Source organism: Rhinopithecus roxellana, chromosome 17 (genome assembly GCF_007565055.1).
Source record: "Rhinopithecus roxellana isolate Shanxi Qingling chromosome 17, ASM756505v1, whole genome shotgun sequence".
Classification (NCBI taxonomy): domain Eukaryota; kingdom Metazoa; phylum Chordata; class Mammalia; order Primates; family Cercopithecidae; genus Rhinopithecus; species Rhinopithecus roxellana.
The window spans coordinates 40,582,353-40,607,287 of record NC_044565.1 but is presented as its reverse complement, the minus strand read 5'-3'; the positions used below and the strand labels follow the sequence as shown (position 1 = coordinate 40,607,287).

The window sequence follows — 24,935 nt, the reverse complement described above, 5'->3', positions numbered from 1 at the left end:
GACGTGTAACACAATTTCCTGCAATTGAAATCACAAGACTTTATGCTGCCTTTGACCTGATAGGCCTGTTGAGACAAGGAAAACATAAACCTGATGGAACCTGACTCATCCCACGAACCTAGGCTCATTAATACCTAAATTCAAAAACAATACAGCTACCATTCAGTCTTTGTAAAATGGCTGCTGTTGATTTACTTTATCCAGGCCTGAACTTTATTCCAGGACACTTTATAAGTTAAGAGAGAAGCCAAACACTTGCCAGTGATTACTCTTGAAGAAGCACTGGATGTGGAAGATGGGTTTTAATTTCCTCATATTCCCCCAAAGAGGCCAAGGCAGAGGTGTACCAACATCAGGGCTTAGGTGCATTCATTTAAAGTAGTTTCAGTTGTTTTGAATTTCCCCAGGAAAGAACAGTCATTTTTTTACTTTAGTTTTTATTTTCTTAGGCAGAATCTCACTCTTTCACCCAGGCTGGAGTGCAGTAGTCTGATCTCAGCTCACTGCTACCTCCATCTCCTGGGTTCAAGCGATTCGTGCCTCAGTCTTCTAAGTAGCTGGGACTATAGGTGCGCACCACCAGGACTGGCTAATTTTCGTATTTTTAGTAGATACAGGGTCTCACCATGTTGCCCAGGCTGGTCTTGAATTCCTGGCTGCAAGTGATTCGCCCGCCTCAGTCTCCCAGAGTGCTGGGATTGCAGGCACGCGCCACTGCACCCGGCAAAGCAGTCATCTTGAGAGAGGACAGGCAGATATTCTTGAGTGCCCTGGCTGAAATCCAGCCCAGGCCAGTGGCACCCAGAACATGATGATCCCTGTTCACAGGAAGCCTATGGCCAAGAGGCCCAGACTTGGTAGTGATTAACAAAATATAGAAATTTTTCTTGCCACCTCTAAGAACTCTATTCACGAATGTCAGTGTATTAAATATATGGCCGAGTGCAGTGGCTCCTGCCTATAATCCTAGCACTCTGGGAAGCCCAGGCAGGAGGGGCACTTGAGCCCAGGAGTTCAAGACCAGCCTGGGCAATGTAGTGAGAGTCCCATCTCTAAAAATATATTAAAAAATAACCGAGCATGGTGGTGCATACCTGTGGTCCCAGCTACTCAGGACACTGAAATGGGAGGGTTGCTTGAGCCTGGGAGGTTGAGGCTGCACTCCAGCCTGGGTGACAGGGTGAGACCCTCTCTCTCAAAAAAAAGAGAAAAAAATATGAAGATTAGGTCAGGCAGGAGTGGCTTACGCCTATAATCCCAGGACTTTGGGAGACCAAGGTGGGCAGATCATTTGAGCCCAGAAGGTTAAGGCTGCTGTGAACTGTGATTGTGCTACTGTAATCTAGCCTAGTTGACAAAGAAAGCCCCTATCTCAAAAAAAAGAAATAAAAGTATGAAGATTGTAACACTTACTCTCTGCCTTGAATACTGCCAACAGATGATCTGAAATTAACTCTTCCACTGAAGATTCCAGCTTTCTTTCTCCATCAATTATCCAAGGAGTTTGTGGTAGATTCCTGGAGTATTTATTATACCTTCCTGAGAAAGAAATAGTCAGGCAGCCTGGATGGAATGGAGTAATTAACATAATAGGATAAAAAGAGAAGCAACAACTATAAGGGCCAATATCCCAAGTGCTACGATATAAAACAAGGCCTATCCTTTACCCAACTAACAACTCAATTTGGACACCTGGGACACAGACATGTAGAGAATTAAATAAAAAGGTTTAAAGTAACAAAAAAATAGATGGGTAAATATATGATAAGAATGGTGCATCAAATGAGTTTGAAAGGAATGCTCAATATATTTAATTTGATTGGCTGATTGAACAAATAATATAATATTATTAAAGTACCAAGGATTAAAAAAAAAAAAAACAACCAAACTTGCTTTTACACCTGATGAATAAAGCTACAGTAAGGCAGGTAGTTTTCATTGTCCTAGGATAGGATATTATAGTCAGGGCTGAAGAACAATTTCACTTCAGCCATTACTATAAAACAGTTGTAACTTTCAAACAAAAATTTGTCTGCCAGATTACCTTTAGGGAAAGTCAATGAACAATTTCTTTCCAGTGGAAGCCAAGTGTTTAGTCATTTTGGAGATAATAAATTGTTTTTTCAAGTTTGCTTTTATGTTATAAAATAGCCTCTGTCCTGCTGTTTTTCTCCAAACCAGTTTTGGGTCTCTGCATCTACCCATATTTCTAGTTGGCCACCTCTGATGAAAACTATTAAAACCTAGGAAGTGTCATTTCCTTTTGGCATGGCATTTAAAATAACTGATCTCCTAAGTGATCCTTCAGAATGCCCACAAAACCTAAAATAAGTTTGGCTATTGATTCTACTTCTCAAGAGAGTAAACTTATTAGAATCTAATAACAGCAATAAGAATAAAATAGAACAGGAGTCAGTTGAGTTTTCAGAAAGGAGAGTACGTTCACAGTGTATGTATATTCTAGACTAAATATTTTACCAGCCACAAAAACAGCACCATGAGCACATTCAATTTCAAGAACAGTGCATACAGCCTTTGGTGAGTTTGGAGGACAAGGAAACTGCCTGCAAAACAAAATAAATTTTATAGCTATTTTCCAGACATAATATTGAATCACAAAACTTAGATGAATCAGCATCGTCTGAGACATACACAGAGCCCAAGTCTCTTGCTAACTTTTAGTTTCAGAACAATAAAGGTCTTGCAGGCCTGTAGAGTAACAATTTTAACATATGAGAGTGGCAGTAAGTAAATAAGGGCTCTGCTGCTACCTTTCACCCTCGGGAGGCCTTATCTTCCTAGGCAAAAACTGCAATTACTTTTGCACCAACCTAATACTTTCCTATAGTCTCAAGATTTGAGGGAAAAATCCATACAAAGGACGTGGAAGCCCCGTCAGGCTCTTTAACCATTTTGCTGTCCATGGTCATGTGCAGTTTACTGCTGACTCTACCCCCCTTATCACATCATTGTTTGAAATGTATTGAAGAATCTTCTGGAAAGAAAACTACAGTAATATTTTATTTAATAAAATGAACGTACCGAGAATTAAAATGTAAGGTTTACTGCACTTATTTTATTTTACCATATTTTAACAAGTGAGGAAACTCATGAGCCTTCCTCTCCCTTTTCTGGAGATGAACGATACTAGGAAATACAGGACTAAGGATGTAATGGGCGTAGCACTGGGCTAGAATGTCAGGAAATCTGGCTCCAGGTCTACTCTATTACTAGCTTAGGCAAGTCAACTCCCTCTTTGGACACAATACCCTCTTCTAAAAGATCAAGAAGTTAGACCTAATTAGGCTGGGCACAGTGGCTCACGCCTGTAATCCCAGCACTTTGGGAGGGCGAGGCGGTTGGATCACCTGAGGTCAGGAGTTCAAGACCAGCCTGGCCAACATGGCGAAACCCTGTCTCTACTAAAAATACAAAAAATTAGCTGGGCAGTGGTGGTGCATGCCTATAATCCCAGCTACTTGGGAGGCTGAGGCAGAAGAATCACTAGAACCCAAGAGGCAGAGGTTGCAGTGAGCCGAGATTGCTCCACTGTACTCCAGCCTGGGCAACAAAGGTGAAACTCCATCTCAAAAAATAATTAAATATATATTTTTTAAAAAAGACGTTAGACTTGATACTAATTTGACAAACATTTACTGAACACCACTATATGCCAGGTACTGAATCAGGGGTTGGAGAGATGACAACGACTAAGACACAATCCTAGCCCCTGAAATATATCATTTTGTTTCAGAGATAATCCAGCTTATCTCTAACATTCCCTTTATTCTAAAATTTCATGACGCTTCTTTGTTTCTATACTTCTACTTACTTAAGGAAATCCTCTTCTTTTATCTTATTCAAGGCTTTCATAACTGCCATTCTAGTGAATACAGACTATATAGGGTAAAACGAGAAGAAAAGACATTTTATTATCCAGACAAGAAAACGTCAGATGTGAAACACAGAACATGGTTGGAGAAATTGTATCATTTCATTATATCATTTCATATACTTAACATGGAGAAATACTTAAGCTTTTTAAGAAAATAAATAAAACTTAAGCATTCATGTCAGTTCTGCAACTGGCATACCTCTGTAACCCTTCTCTTTAATCTGGTCTATGTCTATAATAACAGGTAGATCTAGCAGAACAGGTCTTCTTCACCACACTGTCCCACTTCTCTCAAATTATGATATAATTCAAATACAAAAAAATGATGACATTGTAGGAAGTGTGATTTAATTTTTTTTCCCTTGACTTCAACAGGAATTTAGATTGATTCAGCTACCTTTTCTTTCCTACATCCCTTCAGAGGTCACAGTATATAATTTAGGAGTTGGCTGCCAGGGTAAGGGGTAAAGCAGAGTCAACCCGCCGGCCCTGGCATCTAGCAACTCAGTCTCACTCACCAGCCACAGAATAAGCAAATCCACTGTACTGAACAGAAGGGCATCTACAACAAATGTTCCACTTGGATTTTTTAAGATAAGAAAAGCCAAACTGCATGCTAGATATACTAGAACTAATTAGTGCATATATACATGGCTTACTATGATAAATCACAATTATTTCTTCTGTTATGAGAAATCACATTTGACTGAAAAGGATTACAATGTAGGCAGCTCAACAGTTTATCACCAGTCAAAGGAATGATTTTTTCAAAATCATATTCTAGGGACCACTATGGCATTCTACAAGATACCATAGGGTTACAACTGAAATTAAGTGCCTGTTTGATAAGATAGGAAATCTTAGGACTGAAAAAAGTCTCAAAAGGTCATTCAATTTGCTCCCAGGCATGAGGCAAGCAAACTATACTTGAGTCTACAACTCCCACTGGCCAAATGGTGTGATGTCTATGATGCATTAACAAAAATCTCTTAATCCTATTACTTGATGCCTATTATTATATTTCCTCAAGGGTAAATAAAATAAAACTAGGTCTTCAATATAGATACATCTTACAGGTTATTTGGGCAGAACTTCCCAACTGGCGTGGCAAAGCAGTGGACTATGGTTGTGCCAAGATGTTGATCTCTTTAGTTCAGAAGGGCTGCTGGGCAGGGCCTCAGACAGTGGAAACCCCAGTCCTATTGCTGCCAATCTGAAGCAACTCCATCCTGTTACGCTCAGGGTGCTGAACAAACATGGTAATATTTTAGATGTGCCATGATAAGAGAAAAGTAGGGAGGCGCTGCTTTCGGCTTGGTCGGCATTTCTAATTATTTCTGCACAGGGCATTAGGCAAATGTTACAAACTTCTTTCCCCCAGTTCTAAAAGGCCCAGCAATTAGTCAAAGCAAGAGGCAAAGCCAACAGATGTATATTTGACAATGAGCTTATGTTCTTTTTAACAATCGCAGCAACAAAATGAATGTAAGAAAAACTGTAGGAATGCCTAAGTCTGTGTACAAAACCACCTACGAAACTGACGCATGAAAGATGACCAATATCACACCACATCATTCTATCCTGACATGATACGAGCTAAGAGTGTATGTTAACTAACTTGTCCATTAACACGAAGATTAGCTAACATTAAGATGATAAGGAAGAGTTTGAATAAAACACCCTTTTTGCAAATGTAGCCAGAAAGAGGCCATGTTAATTCAGGACTGTCCTAAATAAAATAACTTACTTTGGATTATATATTCTAAACCTCAATTTCTGGAAAATGGATATCAGCTGAAAGTTTGGAATGCCACTGACACTTACCATTGATTTTCCCAGATGATGTAATTTGGGGTATTAAAATCTAAATGTCGAATTTAATAAGTAATAGTAGTATCACCGAAACATTGATTCTAAATTTAACACCGTCAGGGGAACAATCCAGACACTGATACAAACATGAGGATGTTTGTGTGATACAACTTCCTAGCCAGAGGTGAAGGTTGAAAAAGTTGAAAAAAAAAAAATTAATGTAGCAAATGGAAATATTTAAAGACTGATTCTTAGTATAATAGAGTTGCCATGTTTCTAATGCATATCCTTTTTGTTGGAAATTTGAATATTCAGCTCAGACAAAACTCACTCAAGAGTAAGAAGCAGGAACCTTTCCTTACCTGTTTGTTTTTGGCTGGCTTAAAACAATCTGGGCATATCGCAGCTCTAAAATAAAATTCAAGTTAATATAAAAGGTTGAGTTTATTTTGGGGTAGATATAATTCAAATATATTTCGTACAAAATGGCTGCTAAACTCAGGACATCAGGAGCAGACAAAATGAATCCCTGTAGGAGCTACGTCGGTTTGCCCAGGAACCTATGTTCAAGGACACATTTTATTTTATTTTTTGAGGGCACATTTTAAACCTACTAAGACATAACAAGTTCTGAAATGCTTATTAGGAAGCATTTCCTATGCTTATGAGAAGCAATACTATTTTCATGAAAACCAAACAGCATTAACAATTTTACACCATTGACGTTGTTTACATGGCAACTTACAGGAAGTGGCAATCCTCAACTGTTTCTGGGTGAGCAAAGACCACACTCACTTCAAACAAGCTCTAAAAATTATAAAGACAGTTTAAAAATGAGCAAAAGGAAACTAACATCTAATAACTTATGAACGGAAATAGAAATTAATTCTCAAAGATTGGCTCAGAAAAGAATGACCAGAAAAACTGGAAATACTACTGCTCTCAAATCAACTTGTTCACAGGGCAGCTGTAAAGGAAATGGTTTTTGTTTTTTTTTTAACTTCTACAACTCAGTCGTTAGTGATCCTACCAAAAAAGTTTTAAAATAAATTTGTATGCTTTTTGGACAAATGTGTAAATTAGGTGTGAAGATGAATGAAAATTTACAGAATTGAAAATAAATAACAATGTAAAGAAATGAAGAATTATTCTGCCAATACTATGATTTAAATTATTAGCAAGGCAAAAAACATACTATTCAGATCCCTAAAAACCGTATGAAGCTCCTTTTTAAAGTGCTCAAACGTCTTAATGTATTTTTAATTTTTTTGTTTATTTCAAAAATTATACACTTAAATCATAAAATGATCAAATACAAGATAGTTTTTCAATCCCACTCTGCTGAAGCAGAACCATTAACAACTTGATGTTTTTTCTAGGCATTTTTGTGAATATAAATGTATACGTATTATGTTTTAAGACATGCTGTTGGAAAATCGCTTTAATATTATATCATGGAAATCTTTTCAACTCTAGGGACTGTCAGACATTTAAGCTATAGAAAAGTCTTCTGTAACAACAACAACAACAATGCTACAGTGAACATCCTTGTACACCAAAAAAGCATGATTTTATACTTTTACCTCCATGGAGAATACACAAAATTCCATATGGGGGAAGGGTGGCGGGGCGGGGGTTGGAGGGAATAGCTAAAAATGCCATACTATGTTACAATTTTGTCTTTATATTTACTGAGTTCATTGGATAGTTAGTAGACCTATTAGCTACTCTGGAATCACAATAATGAATAGCTGTTTTGTTTTTTTTTTTTTTTTGCTCCTTATTCTAATCGATACAATAATTAAAGTGAACAACGCATTCCTTTTATTCAGGGAAACTTCACTCAACCCACATCTTTTGTTTTCTATTTTCTGTTCTCACTGATATGACATGTAAAATTATTTGTGGTTCAAAACTGAAATTTGAGGTAAAAATATTTTGCATTAATGCCTTCTCTAACTTCCAAAATACTTTCATTACCTCATTTCCTCTTCATGCTATCTGAGAAGTGGTTTTATTCTCTATTCTCTCAATATTCAGTTAAAGAACAGAGCATATTCTTACAGAAGGAAATATTACTGCATAATTCAGAATGGTTTTGAAAAACTGTTTAGCTGTAGTAGGCAGTTTTGTGATTTTATTTGAATAGGGGTGTATCTGATATTCAGGGAATTTCCTTCTAGCAAAATGATGAAGTAATGAGGCCACAATATTAAAATCTAATTTAAGATGACCTTCCTGTTTTCACATCTGGAAGCCTGTTGAGTCTTCCCTGAAATTCAACCCATTTCAGAGACTGAGATAAGGTCTGCTCTGGAAAAGGGAAATGTTCTGTTTTCAAAGGCAGTTACTGCCAAAAAGTAAACAGGGAGATTTAAGACACCAACAAGGTAGGATTGAGCCCATACTCATTGTAGTTGAATAGGTTCTGTCCATGCATTTGAAAACAAGACTAGCCACAGATAAACCAAAATTAAATAGTCCAGAGTTGACTCTACATTTGCTTGCAGTTATTTATATGTTGCTTTGCATCAAGTCTGTTCCTCCAATTGAACTATAAATACATTAAAGGCAAAGATTCATTTCTAACCTTTTAAGGTCAATTAGGGCACCTGGTACCTTCATAAGTGTCTTAGGTCATAAAGAAGTCTTAGGGAAAAAAAAAAAAAATGCTTTGACTTCAATTTAAGACTATCAGAATTTAACATTTTAAAAGCTTAAAAATCCTTCATTGGATTATTTAAAAAGAAGTTTTTTTGGCTAACCAAAACCCTGCCATATAATTAAGTAAAACTAGTAAAATCAGAGAATAAAATTAACAATGCTGTTGACCCAATACCTTTCCATCAATGGGAACACCCAGTTCCTCTGAAAACAGGGGGTGAGTTATCCATTTGTAGGCTTCTTTTAGCTGAACTATATCATCTCTTCCCAGCGACAGACTCTGCTTTCTGAATAACATAAAAATTAATTCACTGACATGAAAAACTTTACTTTTTCTATTAAAGGCAAGAATTTATGCAATTATTTTTAAAATATTGATTGAGTGCCTAGTATGTACCAGGCACTATTCTACACATTAAATAGAAAGCAGAGAACAAAGCAGACAAAAATTCCTCACCTCGTGGATCTTAAACTCTAGTGGAATCATGGAATTACTTTTTTTTTAAAGGCATATAACACAATTTTTAAAGCTTCAAAGTCAAAAGCACACTATTGGGTTTTTCTGAGCTAGAGTTGCCAGATTCCAGGATTTATACATCAGAAGACAGAAAGATGGGATAGAGATGATTGTTTACTGCTCATAAACTATAAAACTGTGTATTACAATAATCACATCCACATTTTAATGCTTGCTTTTCCTCTCTTGTTGAAAATGGGACTTACTTTTGGGAAATCAACATAAAAGTTGTACTTTTTAAAAAACTTTACTGATGAAGATGAAATATTAAATCCTAAAGTATCAATGTTCTGAAATGCTCATCAATGTATTATCAGATAAATAGCTGAATAAAAATTTGACATTCCCCCAAAATATACTCATGAGACAATAAATAGGTTTTGGGAAGTCCCTTTTATAAATTCTAGCTTTAGTTTGTAACCTAAAATTGTGATAGAAAGGAACTTGAGATAAAAGGGATGAAAAACATGGTGTGGTATTATTAAAACTCCTCTACTCTGCTGAGAACACTGGGATATTACTAACAAACTAACAAGCCCACATCATTTAAATAATTAAAACTTCAAACTAGCCTTATGGCTATTTAGAAGACTGCTTTTAATGAAAGAGATGTAAGGGCCAACTTATGCATCATCCCTTTTGATGCCCAATTTTCACTGATAGAAATTACTTCTTATAGGCAACATCCTTTGTTATTTAAGACCAAAAGACACTACTAACTACAGGTTAAAAACAAAAAGTAATTAAGCTAATGGCTGAATGTAGTTGATCAGAAAAAAAAAAAAAAAAAAAGAATATGCAGATCACTGTTCCTCTAAAAATGCAAAATATGAAATAGTTGATCCAACGCCGGGCGCGGTGGCTCAAGCCTGTAATCCCAGCACTTTGGGAGGCCGAGACGGGCGGATCACGAGGTCAGGAGATCGAGACCATCCTGGCTAACATGGTGAAACCCCGTCTCTACTAAAAAATACAAAAAACTAGCCGGGCGAGGTGGCGGGCGCCTGTAGTCCCAGCTACTCGGGAGGCTGAGGCAGGAGAATGGCGTAAACCCGGGAGGTGGAGCTTGCAGTGAGCTGAGATCTGGCCACTGCACTCCAGCCTGGGCGACAGAGCCAGACTCCGTCTCAAAAAAAAAAAAAAAAAAAAAAAAAAAAAAAAAAAAAAAAGAAATAGTTGATCCAAAAAAAAAAAGAAAGAAATAGTTGATCTTCCCATTCTGTATCCAGCTGAGAATATAACTGGTTACAGAGAGAGCTTTTGTATGCTTTGGGATTGTGATTTAACAATGAAATACCCAGATAAACTCTACATCTGACAAATAATCAAATTATTTCTCTATATTCAAGAACTTATCCAAATACTCTGTGAGCTTCATAAACTGTTCCTAACTCTCTGAATATCAGAAAGATTTTAGGTATTTTAAAAGACTATCCTGATATTGTATCAACAGTTCAACTATTTAATATTTGCACAAAATAGCATCACCGTTGAAAGTAAATAATATATGAAAATACGTTTTAAAGAATAAACGTTGAAACAGAAAACACAAGAATGGAAACTATTTTTTAAATTGTTTAGATTCTGGAAAGTCCAATGGGTTGTTACAAAAGCCAATCCCAAAAGTGAGTTAAAACATTATTTAAGAAAACCGGTGTTTTAAATCCTTCACAGTCATTGATGTATATTTAGTGCATTTGAGCCCAGTTTAAAAACTTCAACTATAGGTAATTTTTCCCTCCAGATTATAGAGCCAGAGGAAAGGGTTAACAGACAGCTTGGAAACCTCATCCTTATATATAAAGCAAATATAATACTTAAAATGCCAGATTTCCAATCCTGAAAGTTAAATGGGACTAATAACTTTCCTAATATAATTTGGGCTAAATATTTTCACAGAGGTCCCTAGCATATACCAGATTGTCCTTTAGAGGGACTAGTACTCATTAAAGTAAATTCAGTCCCCATTTCATACTTAGTAACTACACTTCTCTTTCTCTTCTCTGTCAGATAAGTGCTTATGAGGGTGTCAGTTGCAATCACTTTTGCTGTAGATACAACACAACCACCATTCTAGAGAAAAGATGAACCAGAATATGCAAGGCAATTAATTTTTTTTTGTAAATTCCCTAAATCAATTCTTTAACAGCAATTCCTCCACAATCTTTTCAACTCAGAATGAACTAGGGACACTGAAGGCAAAAAACCAGTGACCTGTGTTTCTTTCTGTTCCATTATCCCTATATCAATCAGAATGTTTAGGAAGAACTAAACTTAGTTTAAAATCCTTTGATAAGAAATAAAAACAAGCGAGGAGTGGTGGCTCACGCCTGTAATCCCAGCACTTTGGGAGGCCGAGGCATGTGGATCACCTAAGGTCAGGAGTTAGAGACCAGCCTGGCCAACACGGTGAAACTCTGCATCTACTAAAAATACAAAAAATTAACCAGGTGTGGTGGCGCACACCTGTAATCCCAAGATAGTTGGGAGGCTGAGGCAGGAGAATCGCTTGAACCCGGGAGGCAGAGGTTGCAATTAGCTGAGATTGCACCACTGCACTCTAGCCTGGGCAACAGGGGAGAAACTACGTCTAAAAAAAAAAAAAACTGAAATAGAAACAGTAACGCATTAGCAACATGGATATAAATTGAAAACATTTAGAAAAAAGCATGCTCTGACTATGCTAGCAAATTTCTAAAAACATAGGATCAAGTTTTACTATTATACCAGAATCTAAACCATTTGCGACTAATTTAATAAAACCTAACGAAACCCCCAAACCTTATGTAGTTATTACCCTTTTGAAAATGCAGATATATAACACAAAACAAACAAAAAAGTCAAATTAATTATTTTTCTATAAGTCACTTAACCAAGTATGAGATTCTAAAATAGAAATTTATACTCTTCCTGGATTTTTCTCTCCAGAGTGTACAGGTACTGCCAATAGTCACATGGCCCTTTTTTGTACTGGTATTTTTTAGTTTCAAACTCCAAAATATTCTGGAGAATTTAAAAAAATTTTTTTTTTTTGAGACGGAGTCTCGCTCTGTCGCCTAGGCTGGAGTGCAGTGGTGCAATCTCGGTTCACTGCAAGCTCCGCCTCCCAGGTTCACGCCATTCTCCTGCCTCAGCCTCCCCTGTAGCTGGGACTACAGGCGCCCGCCATCACACCCGGCTAATTTTTTGTATTTTTAGTAGAGACGGGGTTTCACCATGTTAGCCAGGATGGTCTCGATCTCCTGACCTCGTGATCTGCCCGTCTCGGCCTCCCAAAGTGCTGGGATTACAGGTGTGAGCCACTGCGCCCAGCCAAAAAAATTTTTTTAAACTCAGTTGGGAATCAAATCCTGATTTGAAGGAGGCAATTTAGAGACTTTATCAAACTTACTGTGAATATTCATGTTTTGTTGCAGAAATATCAATATGTTTGATTATGTAGTACCACCCCAGAGCCTGGGGGGGAGGAAGGAAATGATATACATGATCTTTAACATCATATCACATTTTAAAAATCCAAAAATTTTATATTTCAAAACATCTTTGGCCTCTAAGGGTTTCAGATAAAGGATTGTGAATCTATGTTTTCTATGTCTTACCTATGTGTAAACTCACATAGGTTGTTCCGCCAGTTACTTTTTATCTTTTATGACATAGCTTTATAGTTTAGTTTCTAAGACTAATATAAAATTTATTTTTAGGCTGTGCGCCGTGGCTCATGCCTGTAATCCCAGTACTCTGGGAGGCCGAGGCAGGTGAATCACCTGAGGTCAGGGGTTCAAGACCAGCCTGGACAACATGGTGAAACCCCATCTCTACTAAAAACACAAAAATTAGCCAGGCATGGTGGCAGGCTCCTGTAATCCCAGTTACTAGGGAGGCTGAGGCAGGAGAATCACTTGAACCAGCAAGGTGGAGGTTGCAGTGAACTGAGATCACACCACTGCACTCCAGCCTGGGTGACAGAGCAAGACTCCATCTCAAAAATAATAACAACAACAATAATAATAATAATAAATAAATAAAATTTATTTTAAAAATATAACTGCCCAAACTACATTACATAAGTACCTAATGCATATAAACATGTATTTACATTCATATTAAAACACACAAAAAATGAATCTGCTTTAATAAACTACTAATGTTATGCAAATAAACTAATGAAACAAGGTTGATACCCTAAATGTATACAATAAAAATTGGTTCTTTGTGCTGATTTCTCTAGTAGCTAGTGAATGCACTATAAAAATAGAGATTGTAGTAGTAAAAGTACTTTAAGAACCAGGTAGCTTGTATTTAAATGGTAGTAAAAATTCCCTACCTAAATTACTTACCCCATTTCCTGTTTTACCAGCAACCATGCAGCATGCTGTAGGCAATTTAGTCACACCCAGAAAGAGAAAAGGGGGAAACATGTTCAGTGAAATTAAGTCTCAATATCATTACTGAAGTGCTTAACTATTTGCTAATCAAACTCCCCTTTTTAGATGATGAGTTAGTATTCAAAAATTTACCAGTGACCTCAGTCTCATTTAAAATCAGAAATGAGGTAAGATTTTATTTTGCAATGCTGGTTTACTGTGGCCTAGGAATTCAGCAGGGGTATCCCCCTCCTCCTTACAGATTTCTATTTCTCATTAATGAGGTATGAGTGTTTTTCTTTTTCTTTCTTTATTTTTGAGAGGGAGTCTCACTCTGTCACCAAAACTGGAGTGTAGTGGAAGGATCTCAGCTCACTGCAACCTTTGCTTCCCAGGTTGAAGCGATTCTTCCACCTCAGTCTTCTGAGTAGCTGGGATTACAAGTGCCCGCCACCACACTCGGCTAACTTTTGTATTTTTAGTAGAGACAGGGTTTTGCCATGTTGGCCAGGCTGGTCTCGAACTCCTGACCTCAAGTGATCTACCCGCCTCGGCCTCCCAAAGTGCTGGGATTACAGGAGTGAGCCACCGTGCCCAGCCCAGATTAAATGAAATTTATGCCGGCCGGGTGGGGTGACTCACGCCTGTAATCCCAGCACTATGGGAGGCCGAGACGGGCGGATCACGAGGTCAGGAGATCAAGACCATCCTGGCTAACACGGTGAAACTCCGTCTCTACTAAAAAAAAAAAAAAAAAATACAAAAAAATTAGCCGGGTGTGGTGGCGGGCGCCTATAGTCCCAGCTACTCGGGAGGCTAAGGCAGGAGAAAGACATGAACCCAGGAGGCGGAGCTTGCAGTGAGTCCCTGCACTCCAGCCTGGGCGGCAGAGCGAGGCTTCGTTTCAAGAAAAAAAAAAAAGAAAAGAAAAGAAAAGAAAAGAAAGAAAAGAAATTTATGCCAAATGCTTTGCATAGTAAGTGACTGACACTGAGATTTGTTTCCTGTTAGACTCCCACAGTTTTCACCTTAAAGAAAGGCAATGGTATGTCCCCCACAGCACACAGTATTTTGCAAACATGACGGAAACATTGTATAAGTCAATAATATACCATATGTAGTCTGCTTCTACATGTCACCAAAAAAGGCCAATGATTATCATTCACATCCACTTCAAGACACGGCTTAATTTATAGATAAGCTGTGGTTCATATGTAGACCTGTCCTTCTAAACTAACAGGACTTCCTTCAAATGACCAGTAGGGTACTATATAGACTCCTGAAGACTGATGATCACTTAGAAAGGTTGGCTGCATTAATTCTTTCAGACGTGAGCCAAGGAGAATAAATTAATCGCTAGCTAGGCACAACCTGTTACCAGTGATGGCAGCGTGGACCGTCCGGAGTGGCCGCTGCCATCAGGCCTGCTGCAGCGGGGACGTGTGGGCGGCGGCGGCAGGAGGGGTTGTGGGAGCAGCAGTGGCGGCGGCGGGACCCCTGTGCTCCACGTTCCCGAGGCAGCCAACTGTGCCACCTCTGCTCTCGCTTGGCCGGCCAGGACCTGTTCTCAGGCCCAAAGCCTCCGTCCCAGCCTCAACCTCGCTCCCCATCGCCATCTCAGGAGCCCACGAGCACCTGGCCAAAGGCGCAGCCTGGACCGTGGGACCAGCCGTGACAGAGTCGGGTTAATTTGCGTGGGGTTGGCTGGGGCGGCCTCTGCTGTCGGTAAAACGCAGAGGCAGGCAATCCCTGGAGTCCCACCCAACTTGGGGCTGTGGACCCAGGCATCTCTGCACTTTCAGGGACCCTGAAAGGCCCCTCGTTCCTCCCACAGGCTTGGAGGTGTCTGCTCCCGCTGCCTGGCCTCTCCCTGCTCCCTGTGCCTGCACCAATCTCTGAGCAAGGTTGGGGCCGAGCCTGGGCACTGTCGCAGCCCAGCCAGGTATGTGCACACTCAGGGCAGTGCTGACAGGCCAGCTCCATGCTTCCTCAGCCCCCTGCGGACTTTAGGCACCAACAAGCACGGGAGGGAGGCCGAGGAGAGGTTGAGGGCAGTTTGGTGCTGGCCTGCAGGCGCCCCTTGGCAGGAACAGCCAGGGGGCAACGAACAGCAGCAGGAGGCAGACAGGTTCCTGGGCAGAAAGCGGCAGGTCCACAGTGAAGCCCCACCTTCAAGTCGGGGAGGGTCTGAAGCCTGGGGGGTGAGGCTGCCAGTCCCTGGGACAGGAGTAGGAACTTGTCCTTTATCCAGGCCCCCCCATGGCTGCCCACGGACCAACTGGCACACACTTCCTCCCCTCTGAGGCCCATATAAAGCCCCAGACTCAGCCAGACCCAATGAGATGAGGGGACAACCAGCAGCAGAGAGGTGCTACCCACCCCAGGGTCTCTCTGCTCAGAGCTGAAGAAATGACAGACGACCTGCCTGCAGAGAGGAGTTACTCTCTCTGCTGAGAGCTGAACACTTATCGGGACACCCTGGCTATGCAGAGGAGCTACCCTACCCACTGTGGGTCTTCTCTGAACTGTTCTATCACTTGATAAAGCTCCTTTTTTTTTTTTTTTTTTTGAGACGGAGTCTCGCTCTGTCACCAGGCTGGAGTGCAGTGGTGTGCGATAGCAGCTCACTGTAACCTCTGCCTCCTGAGTTCAAGTGTTTCTCCTGCCTCAGCCTCTCAAGTAGCTGGGACTACAGGCGCCCGCCACCACGCCCATAAAGCTCCTTTTCATCTTGCTCATCCTCCACGTTTGCATACCACATTCTTCCTGGACGCAAGACAAGAACTCGGGACCTGATGAATGGTGGGACTAAAAGAGCTGTAAAACAAATAGGGCTGAAGCACGACCCTTGCTCACCACGGTGGGGACGAGAAGAGAAGAGAGGAGAGAGGAAGAGAAGAGCTGTGGTCCGGAACCCAGACCGAGGAGCTCCCTGAGCCAGGGCTGTGACACCCTCTTTAGGGCTCTGCGGTTTCTAGCGTCTCCAAGTTTCCAGATGCCACCATATTCCCCGGGGTCAGCTGTGTAAGCTGTTTATGGTATGTCTGGTCCAGCCGCAGCTTCACAGGGAGCCATGCCTGCACCTGGAGCTGCCTGTCCCACTGCAGCCAGCGAGCCTGCTGTGTGCAATGGCTGGACCCCATCCTCACTCACACAACCCTCGCTACTCTACGCCTGGCTTGCTCTTGGCAGGCATGGGACCCAGGTGTAGCCTCCCAGGCCGAGTGGGCAGAACTAGCCTAGCGGGCCAGAGAAAAACTCAGGCAAAGACGCCACTGTCCACAGTGTTGCCAAGCAACACCCCAAGGATCCCGTAACACCAGTGCCTGAATGTCTCACCAGTACCTTCTGATTTGTTAGTTTGTTTACTCTGCTAGCTCAACCTAATACCATTTATAATAGTAGTATTACAAGATCCCTTCCTTCTTTTCTCTCATTTATTCGAGCCTTATTTCAAAATGCATGGGCATAGTATCATGGTAATTTTTTTTTTTTTTTTGAGATGGAGTCTCACTCTGTCGCCCAGGCTAGAGTGCCATCATGTGATCTCGGCTCACTGCAACCTCTCCGCCTCCTGGGTTCAAGCAATCCTCCTGCCTCAGCCTCCCGAGTAGCTGGGATTACAGGTGCATGCCACCATGCCCAGCTAATTTTTGTATTTTAGTAGAGACAGGTTTTACCATGTTGGCCAGGATGGTCTCAATATCTTGAACTCGTGATCCACCCACCTTGGCCTCCCAAAGTGCTGAAATTACAGGCGTGAGCCACTGTGCCGGACAGTATCATAGTATTATAACACACAAATTACTATGAGTCAGAAACCTAACTTTAGGTTTTACTTAATTTCTGGGACTCAATTTTCTAATGTGTACAATGAGAGAATTACTAAGATGATTGTTATTTAAACTTTTCTGGATGGCTAAAGGTAATCATTTATAGACACTGTTACTAAACTGTTTTGTAATAGACTATTGAGACCTATGGGACTTAGGGAGCATTCAAAAAAAAAAAAAAAAAAGAAGAAGAATGGTCTCCTAAAACTGAAACCTTGTAGTTAATTTTGTCCTGCCCTTCCTTCAGCCTCATTCTTCTTCTTTCTTTTTTTCTTTTTTTTTTTGAGACAGTCTCGCTCTGTCGCCCAGGCTGGAGTGCAGTGGCATGATCTCGGCTCACTGCACCCTCCTCCTCCCCATTTCAAACGATTCTCCTGCCTCAGCCTCCTGAGTAGCTGGGGACTACAGGCACCCGCCACCACATCCAGTTAATTTTTATATTTTTAGTAGAGACAGGGTTTCACCATGTTGGCCAGGTTGTTCTCAAACTCCTGACCTTAAGTGATCCACCTGCCTCGGCCTCTCAAAGTGCTGGGATTACAGGCATGAGCCACCGCTCCTGGCCCAGCCTCATTCTTTAAGAGATCTATAAACACATATCCTTATATATACAAAAATATTAATACATCCCTTGCAGGAATATTGTGAGGATTTAATGTGTTTGTAAAGACCCAAGTCATGTTCCTAGCAAATACTGAATAAATGGTAATTAATGCTGTTGTTGAACTGAAACCTTATCTGTATTTTATAAACAATAAAATTCAGATTTATCCCTTAAAAGATTTATAGGACTTGATCTCATTCCATCATATTTCCAAACTGCTTTGCTATAGCTAGTTCTGAAACCTCCAGATTCAATGAAATCTGAGCTATAGAAAACTATCTGTCTCTTCTTTAAGGGATCTCAGACTCTTCTGTCTTTTCTTAGTGACTACTGTGTCTCCTCTTTTGAAGCAAATTCTGTTCTCCACAAGTCACTTTCAGGTAATGTCATCAAGTCTGCAATGTATCCTGCCATCCTCTAACTATATAGTAGGGTGGAACTGGAGGTTGCCAAGGGAAACCAGGTAACCATGTGTAATACATGAAATTAAATCAAATGTCTTTAGTATCAGAGACTTGCTAAAGGGTTTTTCCTTCCTAAACTTCTGCAGGCTCCCTACTCCAGCATGCCAACAGATTGGACAGAACTAATCACACAGCAGGGGCTTAAAGGCCGAATCTCAAATCAGTCAGTATTGCTCGATTATCAGTTGTTCCCACAAGCTAATAATGCCCTGGACCTGCTTCTGGCAAGGAAAAAGAAGTACATTTCTCCATTTCAGATCACCAAGATAATTTTAATAAATGTTCTGTCCCTTAGTCAATGGAAAAAAATCCATTCTCTAGAGTAAACAATTAAATTTTTCCTCCCCAACAGAACCAAATAGCATTAAAGTTACCAGGTTTAATCAAATTTGATACCAGAGGCAGTATGTCACCTCCAGAAAATTCAGAAAACATGCAATTTAATATCGGACTATATTTGACTTTATTAGAGAATGTCAGGCAAGTCCTAAATGGGGCAGTTGACTAAGTGCTTGCTAAAGTGCTTGTGTACTCTGCTAACACTAACACACACACCATAGACCAGAAGGTCTATGCCTGGGAATGGTGTTTGAGCTTTCTGAGTTAGAGGTTCATCTAGTACCAAATAATGAGAGTGGGTAACAGTAAGACCAGGGATTGAAGTTGATTCAAGCAGAGGTGACAGAGAAAGGATAGAGATAGAGAGAGGTGTTAAAAATGGTGTGTTGCAAAACTACAATTCGGTAAAGTTGGACACTTTGGGGTATATTATGTGTGTTCATAAGTGAGGTTAGGGGTTCAGCGATTAAAGATGAAACTGGAAAGGTCAGAAGGTTTTGACTGCCAAGCTAGGTCATGACCCCAAAGACCGAAACCATAACATAAGATGTGATTCATTTATGTATATGCCAAGTCTCGCGGCAGCACAAAGAAACATTTGATCTTTAAATCTTCTATAATTCATCAAGTTGCAATATAACCATCATTTTCATACTATTGTTTTTCTTGTGTGGCAGTTTAAGAGGAAAATATGTCTTGTGCCAAAATATTTCTTTATCATACATGGGAAAATGTAGTGTGAAAAAGTCATATTTTCCAGAAAAATGAGAGAATGTGTCCAGCCCACTTTTCTCATTGTTGCTGTCTATCTGGCTCTTATAGACATCTGAGTTAGACATCTGAGTCTGTAATTCCTGATGGAGGGAAACAAACACGAGATCAAAAGGCAGGCTCTGCTTCTATTACGTGATCACTAGCAAGGTGGCTTCTCTTTCTGGGTTTCTCAAACCATAAGAGGAAGGTATTCAATTTATTTAGGCGGTATTGCCTATGTGGTGAGATTGCAATTGAGAATGCAGAGATAAAAAAATCAGTCTCTGCCCATGAGCAAACCCATGAACTAAGGGAAAAGGATAATAAACATTAAGATATTAATAGTAACAGTAATGAAAATAATTAAAATACAGAGTGGTGGGGGCTGAGACAGAGATACACTTAGGAGGGGCATGTAAACGATCCTTGGCTCAGTCTTGCAGGAGAAGTGACACCTAATCTGAGTTTTGAAGGATCAGCTACTTAGAATTCATAGGGCAGGCCAGGGCTCGGTGGCTCACGCCTATAATCTCAGAACTTTGGGAGGCTGAGGTGGGTGGATCATCTGAGGCCAGGAGTTCGAGACCACCCTGGCCAACATGGTGAAACCCCATCTCTATTAAAAATACAAAAATTAGCCGGGTATGGTAGTACACACCTGTAATCCCAGCTACTAGGGAGACTGAGGCAGGAGAATCACTTGAACCTGGGAGGCGGAAGTTGCAGTGAGCTGAGATTGTACCACTGTACTCCAGCCTGGGCAACAGGGTGAGACTCCATCTTAAAAAAAAAAAAAAAAGAATTCACAGGGTAAAGAAATGTGGAAAGTATGTTCCAAACAGAGGCAACCTTAGGGCGCAAATGCCAGAGAGCGCTGGGAAGGTTCTAGGGACTACGTCAGTGGTCCCTAAAGAACTGAGCATGTGTGGCTGGGAAATGCAAAGGAGGAAGCAGGACTTAGATCACAGAACTATCGGACCCATACTAAGGGGTTTAGATATTCCCCTTAAGGCAATATGGTGCCACAGAAGGATTTTAAAGAATGAAGTAGCATGATCATATTTGTCTTCAGAAATGCCCACTCTGGTTGCATTGTGAATTAGAAGAAAAAGATGGGAATTAAAGAGAAGGAAGATTTTTCGTAAACTAAAGCAGTATTTCAAGCAAGAAATAATATATTACAGCAATGCTAGTGATGATGAAGAGTAGGCAACTTTAAGAAGTATTGAGGACACAGATTGGCAGGACTTGCTGATTGGCAGTGATGTTGAGGTTTCTAAATCACCACCAATGCCCTTCAAACTGTATTTTTTGAATTTTACACATCTCTTGGACTCATTTATAATAACAAAGATAATATAAATATAGACTGAGAATAATGACAATAGAAAAATGACAATAGTTGTGTGGGCAGCTGGAGGCATTTAGCAGTACCCCCTGCTCCAAACTCTTCTCCCAACACATACACATACACATAGGCATACATACATACAAACATTTATGTAAATTTTTCTTGCACTCTTCATTTGGAAATTGGGCTCAATAAAGAGGTTAGTGACAAGAGAAACTCTTCTTCTTTCTCTCTATCCAGACCGCTGCCTAAGATTTCCTCCTCCTCCTCCCCATCCCCAGCCTGCTAGTGCCTTAAACTTCTGCCCCATCAGGGCCTGTGCCTCACCGTGTGTCAGGGTTGTGGCAGCATGCTATAACCTTGAACATCTGCCGCTCCAAGGCCTGCCCCTCACCTTGCGTCTCAGGTGTGGTAGCAGAAAGAGACAGGTAAGAGAGGAAGGGGGAATATTTTCCTATAACCACTGTTTGATCTACCACTTAGTTGACTCTTGCACCACCACCATCTCCTCACCCCCAGCACCTCCCCATCTCAATCCTACTTTCTTCTTTTCCCCCAAAGCCTTGGATATCAGACCTGTGATTAAATGAATGTAACAGACTGAATCTGGGTGTCTCCTCTGACAAATAAAACTTATGTTGGCCATGTTTAAAAACCCATCAAAATTCTCTTTTCTTTCCACACGGTTGAGAAAAAAAAAATTAAGTGAGACATAAGAAGAGATCATTTAACTCTAGGTTTTCTCTCTACTTTGGTAATAAGAACTTTTAGATAGCATTTAAAAGGTTGAAGATCTTTTTTTTTTTTTTTTTTTTTTTTTTTTTTTTTTTTTTTTTGAGGCGGAGTCTCGCTCTGTCGCCGGGACTGGAGTACAGTGGCCGGATCTCAGCTCACTGCAAGCTCCGCCTCCCGGGTTCACGCCATTCTTCTGCCTCAGCCTCCCGAGGAGCTGGGACTACAGGCGCCCGCCACCTCGCCCGGCTAGTTTTTGTATTTTTTTTAGTAGAGACGGGGTTTCACCGTGTTAGCCAGGATGGTCTCGATCTCCTGACCTCGTGATCCTCCCGTCTCGGCCTCCCAAAGTGCTGGGATTACAGGTTTGAGCCACCGCGCGCGGCCGAAGATCTTCTTTTCCGACAAGTCAAGAGGGGAAAAGCAAGGACAGATCAGCAAAGACAGAGTGAATCTGTGGGGCCAAATTAGGTTTTACAGCTCTGTTACTCCAGTTCCTGGAATCACTATTTTTATGTTGTGAGTTTTAAGGAAATTGCATTGCATCTTCCAACACTGTAGGTGCTGATGTTTGTTTAGCACTGAAGGATTTGATTGGAAATAACAAGAGGAAATTCTGCAAGTTAGGTGGGGTAGATGTAGAGGCAGGGAGGGGGATCAGAAAAGACAGAATAGTTACAATAAATGAAAGGCTCTGGGATAGATAGATGAAGACAGATATGGCTCAGTCTTGTCCTTTAGTGTCATGAAAATGAGAGAGAACACGCATAGCAACTGAATTTCAGGTAACTCTAGAGTTAATAACCTCAGTGAAGCAAGGATCTCAAACATCTTTTGGCAGCCGGGTGTGGCTGAGAAGTGCAAATGTACTCCCTCTTTGAATTTGGTTTTAGAGAGCCAGCATCTTCTCTGAAACATTCATATTGGCCAGGACTTTGTACAGTGAAGCCCCATTCTAAGGATAGTTCTGAGTTCCTGCCTTGAGCACAATACAAGTTTCAAGAAATCTAGCACAACATCAGAGGATAAGGCTGACCTGTGATGGCAGCTTCTCTGAAGGACCGCCCATCTCCCACCAACTCTTCCTGCCTGTGGCTATGGAACTCTGTGCCTTTCATCCAAGACTATCATCAGAAATCCACTAGCTCACATACCTAAATCACTTCTAGAAACTTGGCCTGTGGACAAAATCAGCCACAAGAAAGAACCAAAACACCAAGTGGGTCAGTGCTTCCATTCAAGTTGCAGTTCTGTTGACAAACACACATGAACACACAATAAATGTGTAAAAACAAAAATGCACATAAAATGTAATTATATATATAGATGCAGATATAGACACATGTACAGTAGACTATTCTATTCAAAGAAAATTTAAGGAATTATAGAAGATGAGTACAGGCACCTTCAAAAAAATTAAACTGTTATATGTAGATCGGTGGTTCTCTAACAGTTTGGTTAAAGGACCCATTACATTCATTTTTTTATGAGACAGATTCTCACTCTGTCGCCAAGGCTGGAGTGCAATGACACGATCTCGTCTCACTGCAACCTCTGCTTCCTGGGTTCAAGCAATTCTCCAGCCTCAGCCTCCAGAGTAGCTGGGACCACGCCTGGCTAATTTTTGTATTTTTTTAGTAGAGATGGGGTTTTGCCATGTTGGCCAGGCTGGTCTCAAACTCCTGACCTCAGGTGATCCACCCACCTTGGCCTCCCAAAGTGCTGGGATTACAAGTGTGAGCCACCACGCCCAACCTACATTCTTAAAAGTTTTTGAGAACCTCAAGTAGCTTTTGTTTATGTTGGTTATAGCTATCAATATTTACCATATTAGCAATTAAAACCATGAATTATTACTATTATTATTATTATTATTTTGAGACTGAGTTTCACTCTGTCACCCAGGCTAGTGTGCAATGGCAAGATCTCGGCTCACTACAACCTTTGCCTCCCAGGTTCAAGTGATTCTCCTGCCTCAGCCTCCCGAGTAGCTGAGATTACAGGTGCCTGCCACCACATCTGGCTAATTTTTGTATTTTAGTAGAGATGGGGTTTCACCATGTTGGCCAGGCTGGTCTTGAACTCCTGACCTCAGGTGATCCGCCCACCTTGGCCTCCCAAAGTGCTGGGATTATCGGCGTGAGCCACCACGCCTGGCCTAAAAAATATTTATTAATTCATTAAAAATTAATGACAAAGTAATAAATCCATTATGTGTTAACATAAATAACTTTTCTTGAAAAACATATTTTTCTTTTTTTATTATTTATTTATTTATTTTTTATTATTTTTTTAATTTTTTTTTTATTATACTTTAAGTTCTAGGGTACATGTGCATAACGTGCAGGTTTGTTACATATGTATAGTCGTGCCATGTTGGTGTGCTGCACCCATCAACTCGTCAGCACCCATCAATTCGTCATTTATATCAGGTATAACTCCGAATGCAATCCCTCCCCCCCGCCACTCCCCATGATAGGCCCCGATGTGTGATGTTCCCCTTCCTGAGTCCAAGTGATCTCATTGTTCAGTTCCCACCTATGAGTGAGAACATGCGGTGTTTGATTTTCTGTTCTTGTCATAGTTTGCTAAGAATGATGGTTTCCAGCTGCATCCATGTCCCTACAAAGGACGCAAACTCATCCTTTTTTATGGCTGCATAGTATTCCATGGTGTATATGTGCCACATTTTCTTAATCCAGTCTGTCACAGATGGACATTTGGGTTGATTCCAAGTCTTTGCTATTGTGAATAGTGCTGCAATAAACATACGTGTGCATGTGTCTTTATAGCAGCATGATTTATAATCCTTTGGGTATATACCCAGTAGTGGGATGGTTGGGTCATATGGTACATCTAGTTCTAGATCCTTGAGGAATCGCCATACTGTTTTCCATAATGGTTGAACTAGTTTACAGTCCCATCAACAGTGTAAAAGTGTTCCTATTTCTCCACATCCTCTCCAGCACCTGTTATTTCCTGACTTTTGAATGATTGCCATTCTAACTGGTGTGAGATGGTATCTCACTGTGGTTTTGATTTGCATTTCTCTGATGGCCAGTGATGATGAGCATTTTTTCATGTGCCTGTTGGCTGTATGAATGTCTTCTTTTGAGAAACGTCTGTTCATATCCTTTGCCCACTTTTTGATGGGGTTGTTTGTTTTTTTCTTGTAAATTTGTTTGAGTTCTTTGTAGATTCTGGATATTAGCCCTTTGTCAGATGAGTAGATTGCAAAAATTTTCTCCCATTCTGTAGGTTGCCTGTTCACTCTGATGGTAGTTTCTTTTGCTGTGCAGAAGCTCTTTAGTTTAATTAGATCCCATTTGTCAATTTTGGCTTTTGCTGTCATTGCTTTTGGTGTTTTAGACATGAAGTCCTTGCCCATGCCTATGTCCTGAATGGTACTACCTAGGTTTTCTTCTAGGGTTTTTATGGTATTAGGTCTAACATTTAAGTCTCTAATCCATCTTGAATTAATTTTCGTATAAGGAGTAAGGAAAGGATCCAGTTTCAGCTTTCTACTTATGGCTAGCCAATTTTCCCAGCACCATTTATTAAATAGAGAATCCTTTCCCCATTTCTTGTTTCTCTCAGGTTTGTCAAA

The 24,935-nt window shown here is 40.5% G+C and overlaps 1 protein-coding gene across 8 annotated transcripts in view; it reads right to left on the bottom strand.

The window, feature by feature from the left end:
• PUS10 (pseudouridine synthase 10) overlaps positions 1–24,935 on the bottom strand; it is an 85,461-nt gene that overhangs the window by 20,814 nt on the left and 39,712 nt on the right. For 7 of the 8 annotated variants that reach the window (XM_010377550.2, XM_030920541.1, XM_030920542.1 and 4 more), the window contains 7 exons: positions 13,226–13,260; positions 8,547–8,658; positions 6,453–6,514; positions 6,070–6,115; positions 3,833–3,897; positions 2,479–2,564; positions 1,414–1,539 (listed from right to left, as the gene is read on the bottom strand). In XM_010377550.2, the coding sequence (XP_010375852.1) occupies positions 1,414–1,539; positions 2,479–2,564; positions 3,833–3,897; positions 6,070–6,115; positions 6,453–6,514; positions 8,547–8,658; positions 13,226–13,260 (532 nt within the window). Of the gene's footprint in view, positions 1–1,413; positions 1,540–2,478; positions 2,565–3,832; positions 3,898–6,069; positions 6,116–6,452; positions 6,515–8,546; positions 8,659–13,225; positions 13,261–22,482; positions 22,579–24,935 lie in introns of all 8 variants that reach the window. The other variant, XM_030920543.1, reaches the window with a different exon arrangement.